The sequence below is a fragment of the Pygocentrus nattereri genome, chromosome 17 (assembly GCF_015220715.1).
Source record: "Pygocentrus nattereri isolate fPygNat1 chromosome 17, fPygNat1.pri, whole genome shotgun sequence".
Lineage (NCBI taxonomy): Eukaryota > Metazoa > Chordata > Actinopteri > Characiformes > Serrasalmidae > Pygocentrus > Pygocentrus nattereri.
In genome coordinates this window covers 17,405,438-17,413,657 of record NC_051227.1, presented here as the reverse complement: position 1 = coordinate 17,413,657, position 8,220 = coordinate 17,405,438, and the positions used below count along the sequence as shown (strand labels likewise).

Genomic DNA, 8,220 nt, shown 5'->3' with positions numbered 1-8,220 from the left:
CATACTAAACTATTCATGACTGGGAACTTAGTCAGACGAATCACGTTTCCGCCTGTATGTGAATGATGCTGGGCGTCATGTGCATCCTTGACCTCAGGAAGCCTTGAATGAGGACAATTCTTGCAAATCTGCAAATGTGGCTGACTGGCATGATGAGCATTCAGGATCATTCACACATCTGGACTGGCCCTCAAAATCCTCAGAGTTGAATCCTCTTGAAAATCAGTGGGATGGCCTGGAACAAAGAGTAAGATGCTAGGGAAGGCATCCACGAAATCTGGCTGAACAGCACAATTCTCTGAGGCAAGAATGGCTGAACATGGATGTCGCCTACATCCAGAAACTCGACACATCCTCTACAGAGACCACTTAAGAGGTGGGATAGTGTAGTGGTTGGGATAGTGTAGTGGTTAACACCTCTGCCTTCTACACTGTAGACTGGGGTTCAATCCCCACCTGGGCAAACACCCTACACTATACCAATAAGAGTCCTTGGGCAAGACTCTTAACACCGCCTTGGCCTGCCTGTGTAAAATGATCAAATTGTAAGTCGCTCTGGATAAGAGCGCCAGCCAAATGCCATAAATGTAAATGTTAAGAATGGCGTTTCTGCAAATATTAATGCATAATTTCTGCTTGTTTGCTGAATTTAATGTTTTGGAAAACATTATAAAATGTAAAATATAAATATATATAAACTTAATATATAAAATGTGATCATATTTTATGTATTGCTTTTATTCCAGACTATGTTAAATTCAGCAACTAGTGTATTAAACTGTCATGCCACGTCATGTCAATTGTCATTCCATCTATGGACACAGTGGAGTGAAATTTACGTTCGTTCAGGAATAACAAGGAACAAAAAGAAGTGTGTTCTCCATAGAGCAGGCATGTCAAACTGGGGTTCCTCCGGGCCAAAGTGCTGCGGAGATGAATGTTTACCATCATCTAACACTCCGAATTCAGTTCATGAAGGTCTTGCTAGTTAGTTTATGAGTTAAAGTGTGTTTAATGAGGCAGTGTGCTGAAGTCTGCAGTGATTTGGCCCACGAGGACTGGAGCCTGGCGCATGTGCTGTAAAGAATGTGTTGACTTATTTGCATCTGGAAAATCAACAATGCATGTAATGTAGCCAGGGACGCCCAAACTTTTGCATACAGCTGTGAATATGCTTGTATAAGCAGAACAAGTTAAACGTTGTGCGCAGTTGTTTCTTCTCTTCTTTTTTTCTTTTCTTTTCCATGAGCTCTTTTTCGTAGAACTGTATTTGTATTATGAGGCCCCCACTGTAATCACTGCAGAAGCTTTCAGAAGAAGCTGACATTGCTGTCTGTGTGAGTGGAGTTTATGAACTGTAATCTCATCAGTATTCTCTCTAGTGGTCTCTGCTTGTGGTGTAGCTGCCGACCCCCTACAGACACTTACTTTCATAGAACTGAATGTAATTGTTTGTTTCCATGGATTCAGCACCGTGTCCTGACCAATCAGGGCAGGGCTTTCGCTCTTGTCAAGGCTGCCAGCTGGACCACAGAGCGTTATTAATCTGTGGGCATCACATAATACTGCCCTGCTGTTACAGATTTAAAGTATTATAATATAATCCTCACCATCTTCCTCTTATTAAACCCCCACCCCTCTCTCTCTCTCTCTCTCTCTCTCTCTCTCTCTCTCTCTCTCTCTCTCTCTCTCTCTCTCTCTCTCTCATTCTCTCGCTTTCTCTTAAGCTCACTTTAAACACATGTACGCCCACACATTGGGATTTATTTAGTACAGTGTTGATCAAGAGTTCCCTGGTCTTATTTTTTCTGTTGTTTTGCCTCCTTGTGGTGACAGTTGAGTATTACACCATGTTTTAGGTCCTTTACTGAGATATGTGCTTTTTTACTCTCAGTTCACTTCAGCTCAGCTTTATTTATATAGTCTTTTGTACTTTAACGGTATTATAAGACAGTTTTAAAAATATATAAAATATAAAATAGGTTCATAAACAATGTAAAATCTGAAAATGATTGTAAAAAAAAAAAATTAAGAATAAGCATAAAATGAATATCCAGAATATTTGAAAAATAGTGACCAATCATGCTGATCAAATAGCTGTTCATAGTCAACTGTGTGACATGATATAACTAGAAGTAGGTAATTATGCTTCATTATTTATTCATATATTTCATTTTAGTATGTAATGACTTCTTCTTGATTTCACTCACTCCCTTATTCACTCACTCATTCACTCACTTGCTCACCCACTCCCTCATTCAAGCACTGACTCACTCACTCACTCACTTAGTCAGTCTCTCACTGACTTATTCACTCACTCTATCATTCAATCACTGACTCATTTACTCTCTTACTGATTCATTTAACTCCCTCGCTGATACATTCAACTCACTCACTGACTCATTCACTCTTACTCTCTCATTTATTCACTCACTGACACATTCACTTCAGTCACCCATTCACTCACTCACTTACTCTCTGAGTCACTGACTCATTTACTAATTTTTCTCTCTCTCTCTCTCTTTCAGGAAGCCCTCTCACCCTCTCTTGGCCTCCTTCATCAGTCACATGGCTCAAGGTGGGCGTGGCCACTGGGACGCCTCACTGGGCTCTCTGCCCCGAGTGCCCAATCACAGCAGCTGTGAGATGGGGGAGCTCACACAGACAGGTAACCAGTCATAGCACAGCCTGAACTCACCAATCACATTTCATACAGTCATCTATAAAAACAGACAAACAGCGTCATACTGTGTCTGAAACGACACAAACAATCTGTTAGAGATCAGTTAAAGAAGCAGTTCAGTGAAAAATCCAATACGCATGACCATCCTCCCCAGGTAGTCATAATAAAGTATGAACACTAAGTCATTCTGTTTTGTTGATTTTCAGAGTGAAAGTAAGTCAGAACATCCTCTACAGAGAACACATATAAATTTGACTTTTTTCTGCTGATTTTAGTGCACAATTTATATTTATTGCTTAGTTTAATATATTAAAAAATAATCATTGCTCCAAAGTCACTGTATTCCTGTTTTGATGATCTTGCAGTTTTATTGCTTTTTTGATCAGTGTGTGGGACTTTTTTAAATTAAAGTCAAAGAATTAAACTTGTGCCATAACTTTTGCGCCTTATTTCCTTTTTTATTTTTTGTTCAATATGTTACATTTTAGCAAATAAACTGTAACTGTGCATTAAAATGTGCAGAAGTGTGTTCTCAGTAGAGGATGTGTGACTTATTTTCACTTAGAAAATCAGCAACGCATGTGATTTGACAACAGGTGCCTAAACGTTTGTGTAGGACTACAACTCTGTAATTGCATTTGAATATATTTACACCATAACAACAATAGTAGCTCTTAAATTCTAAAGGTTAAGCATTTCTCTCTCTCTCTCTCTCTCTCTCTCTCTCTCTCTCTCTCTCTCTCTCTCTCTCTCTCTCTCTCTCTCTCTCTCTCTCAGGTGTGGTCCAGCACTTGAAAAACGGTGTGATTCTGCACCAGGCCTATATTAGACGCCACAGGTTGTTGCCTCCTGATTGGTCGCCTCGGCAGGTATTCATGGAGTCCACAGGTAAAAGCCGGACACTGCAGAGTGGCCTGGCTCTGCTCTATGGCTTCCTGCCGGACTTTCCCTGGTCCAAGCTGACGGTCAGGCAGCAGTGGAGCACGCTGTTCTGCGGCTCGTCCTGTGACTGTCCGGCCAGGAGCCGCTACCTGGACCTGGAGCAGAAGCGGCAGTACAGGCAGCGGACCTCAGATGCAGAGCTGGAGCACAATTATGTTGCTATGGCGACAGCCCTGGGCGTGGCCACTCGGGCGCTGCGTGCGGCCAATCCGGTGGACTCGCTTCTGTGCCACCTGTGCCACGGTCTTCCTTTCCCTTGTGCTAACTCTAATGCTCGCACCCAGGGGGCGTGTCTCACGCTTAATCACTTTGCCGTGATTCGCCGGCAGCAGCATGATGATGAGCGGGAGCGGCAGGAGGTGGGACTTTACCGCCGCTATGCTGTGCTAGCAGCCCACCCGTACCTGAACCGCACCGCGCTAAGGATGGAGGCGGCGGTGAGGCGGAGACGCAAGGGCATCGAGGAGCCTGTTTTCGCACTGGCCTCTGCCCATGATGTTACCATGGCACCATTGCTAAGTGCACTAGGGCTGGAAGGGGCGGGGTTTCCCAGGTTTGCGGCCAGGCTGGTATTTGAGCTGTGGAAGAGCCCGGAAGCAAAGGAGGGAAAAGGAAAGAAAGGAGGAACTGTGGAGAACGCGTTCATTCGAGTCCTCTACAATGGACAGGACTTAACTTTTGACACTGACTTCTGCCGGGATCATGACCGTCACTCTGCCCAGCCGCTGTGCCCCCTGAGTAATTTTCTGAATTTTGTGAGAAGAGACATGTTTAGTATCGTCAACGCCACAAGCTACCAAGAGGCTTGCCACCTGACTGTACTGTAGAGAGAGAGAGAGAGAGAGACGGGGAGAGAGAGAGAGAGAGAGAGATGGAGAGAGAGAGTGACCAAGAGAGAGACAGCTCAGCTTATTCACATGGCTGCCGTGTTGCTTATGGTGAAATAGTCTTCACAAATCAAGTGCAGATTATTTAGACATCTGTAAATGAATTCAAGCACGTGTGTAACTGATTACATATTCACACCAAACATGAAAATGCAGCGTTTTTTAATTTGCTGTCTGTTCGTTTTAGCAAAAATCCCATTCAGTGTCACAGGAAATTATAGTGACTTGTGATGTAAATTTGTACATTTGTTGACTGCGAAATTCTCTACCGAGCTGGACCGTGTTGTTGTCGATCAGATTTGTAAACAACAACCAATTTGACGTCATAATAATGTCAGCTTGATTATATAACACACAATCTGCCCTCACAGTGTGACCTTTGACACATACAAAATAAGTGTCAATCGAAATGAATAGGACACTCTAAATTTATGCATTTTGACAAAATTTGAGTGCACTACACCCATAAAAAGGTGGTTCTTCAAGGGTTCTTTAGTAAAGACAGTGGTTCTATATAGAACTCTACTCAAGAACCATTTGCATGATTAAATGGTTCTTTGCATGGTGAAAGGATTCTTCTAAATGATGGAGGATGTGTTGCATATGGTTCTTTATAAAACCTTTTTGAAAAGGGTTCTATGATGGACAACGTGTTGAATATGGTTCAATGTATAACCTTATTGAAATGAGTTCGGCTATAGTTACAAGTTTGACGTCGTAGAATTAGCAGAACCTTTTCAAAAAGGTTCTCTATTCAACCACATGCAGCACATTCTCCATCAATCTGAAGGAGCATTTCACCATGCAAACAACTCTTTGAGCATGCAGATGGTTCTTAGCGTTCATGGTTCTACATAGAACCACTGTCTTTACTAAGGAACCCTTGAAGAACCATCTTTTTTTAAGAGTGTACAGGTTCTTGTTGAGATTAATGAGATTTTGGTGGCTGTGTTCTATAAAACCCATCCAAATTAGCAACAGTAGCTGCAAAAGCATACATTTGTTGGTGAAGCTTGTCGGTGTGCCTGTTACTGCGTGAATGGTCGCCATGTGAATGAGGTGAAAGGAAAATGCTTCCGAGACTTCTTTAAAATCAGTATTTTTGATAGCTGTAAGTAGTTCTATTCCTTTTCTTTTTCATTTGCATTTTCTTTTGAATGTTGGATGCTGACCCTGGAGGCCAGTTGCACAATAATGTTTAATAAAATCATTCCTGCTGTATGCATTTCATATAATCAGTGGCCGAGCTATTCGGACACAACACTGTGTACAAATATAACACGGCACAGTGTCCAAAACCTGTTCACCCTGTTTACACCTGGTCACAGTCTGTGACTTATACCCAGAGAAGTGTAGAGGAGCCTAAATCAAGTAGAAGTACCGGGCCTCATTCGCCAGTGTCTTCTAGAGCTTTTCTTTAAACGTTTTTCTTGATAAAGGCCCTAAGAAAAAGTCTACGTTAGATTCATGACGTGTTCTTAAACTGCAGAACTGCTCACACCTTTGTGCTCTTGAGTGTATAGATTCTGATTACCTAAGAACAAATCCCAGGTAAGAAAACACTGGTGAATGTCAGAATCTTCGTGAAAACTGTGTAAGTGGGTTTTAAGAAGAAAAAGTATTCTTATGAGTTGGTGAATGAGGCTCATTGATACTTGGGTAAAATCATGATGCAAGTAAAACTACTTTCAATTGAAATGGCTTGAGTAAAAGTATAAAAGTATCTGTTAAAAAAAAACAGTACTTAAGTACTAAGTAAAGTACAGAACTGCGGTAGAACTTTTTAGGCCATCCAGCATCTATTAGCACAGGAACTGAAGTTTGTACGGCTCTATTTTTCTCTTTTTGGGATTATATTGGTGCAAAATAACATGCTAAAGCTCCAAAGTTGCAGATGCGACCAATCACAAAGCAGTACAGATGCTGTCTCTGCTGAACTGAGGGAGCAGTGATGCCTCTGTTTAGTCAGAGCAGTCCAGTTTGAGGCTCTTCCCATAAGAAGAACAGCAGAGGGCGCCGTTGCAGTGTTGGGGTTTTGCTTGTCGGCTTTTACTCTGTTGACATTTGGTGCTTTGGTTGCATTTTGGTGCTTTTCCACCTGCATTTTTATGTGGATGTTCGTTTTGTGGATATAATCAGAATTAAACTACCAAGCATGAATATTCAAGACTTTCATTTAACATGAATGAAAAGAAATAAGAAGGCCAGAAACCAGAGTTGGTTGCTGGAGATTGTGCTGTAGATGGTTCTATATAGAAGCTTTATGAAAGATGTCCTATATAGCACCAAAAATGGTTCATCTATTGATAGAAGCTTGACATTGTAACAGTAGCAAAAAGTCTTTTTTGGTTCTTTATAGAACCCTTTTGAAAAAGGGTCTTGTAAAGGGTTCTTTGAGTGTTCATGGTTCTACATAGAACCCTTGAAGAACCATCTATTTTGTGAACTATAAAAGCACTGTTTTTGTCATGTAGTGTTACTGGTAAAATAGCTGTTTAAGACTTTTGCGCAGTGTTGTATGTCAGGGAATTGTAAATCGGCCTGTGTGTTTGGATGGAGAACAATAAAGAACAGTAATGAGACTCAGTACACTCCTAGTGAGGCTTCTGCCAGTGTCTCTAATACTCAGTAAAGCAATTCACTAAGAAAACAGTCCACTTGGGGCAAGTAGAGTGGACCAAAGACCTGATAATATCCTCTAAAAGTGTAATTATGAAGGACAGAGAGTGTTCATAGTGACTGAGAAAGTGAATTTTCTCGTTTCTGTATTAGTCAAACGTTTTGACATTGGCTTCTCAAACAGTAGAACAACGCTGAAATGATCAGGGTTGCACCGATATGAGAATTGGGGGCAGATGCCCATATTTGTATGTATGTTTCTGCTAATATCGATACATAAACATTTATAAAATGTGGAAATTGGAGGTAAATCTGATTGGTTTAGCATTACCGAGACATAATAATAAACCCGTCCCCTAAACATTCTGTTCTTCCAGAGTACAGTAAGTATACTGTCAAATATCAGTTTGATTTATTGGTCAAATCTAAACCTATGATTTTTTTTTTTTTTTTTTTTTAAAAGCAGTTTTCTACTCATATTATTCTGATATCATCGTGCATCCCAGAATTGACGTTTATTATGATTAGAGCTGCATCTGGATTGAGTTTGCAGAGGTTTTTGATTTAAGGGAGAAGAAGGTGAGGTTATCTATACATGTGGTTGGCAAGTATATATTTAACACTGTGTTCTCCAGAATATATTTGGACGACTAAAGATAGAGCTTGAAATCACAGTTTTAAAAGAAGGTTAACAATGCATAGATTCAGCACAGCCTCCATCTCTCTCTCTCTCTCTCTCTCTCTCTCTCTCTCGCTCTCGCTCTCGCTCTCTTTCTCTCTCTCTCTCGCTCGCTCTCTCTCTCTTTCTCTTTCTCTCTCTCTCTCTCTCTCTCTCTCTCTCTCTCTCTCTCTCTCTCTCTTTCTTTCTCTCTCTCTCTCTCTCTCTCTCTTTCTCTCTCGCTCGCTCGCTCTCTCGCTCTCTCTCTCGCTCTCTCGCTCTCTCTCTCTCGCTCTCACAAACACCTTTTGCCTTCTTCTGCAAGCAAATCAGAAGCTGATTGCTTGCACAGTCCTGAGGACAATCACACTTGATTTCTGTGGGAAGGTTGTTTGTTTGTTTATTTTAGCAGTTTTTAAAAGTTTGTAAAG

General features: G+C 41.3%; 1 protein-coding gene across 3 annotated transcripts in view; it reads left to right on the top strand.

The window, feature by feature from the left end:
- The window catches only part of pxylp1 (2-phosphoxylose phosphatase 1), a 65,619-nt gene extending 57,657 nt beyond the window's left edge, over window positions 1-7,962 (top strand). For all 3 annotated transcript variants that reach the window (XM_037546736.1, XM_037546737.1, XM_037546738.1), the window contains 2 exons: window positions 2,529-2,668; window positions 3,461-7,962. In XM_037546736.1, the coding sequence (XP_037402633.1) occupies window positions 2,529-2,668; window positions 3,461-4,452 (1,132 nt within the window). In that variant the 3' untranslated portion in view covers window positions 4,453-7,962. The remainder of the gene's footprint in view (window positions 1-2,528; window positions 2,669-3,460) is intronic.
- Window positions 7,963-8,220: the final 258 nt, after the last annotated feature.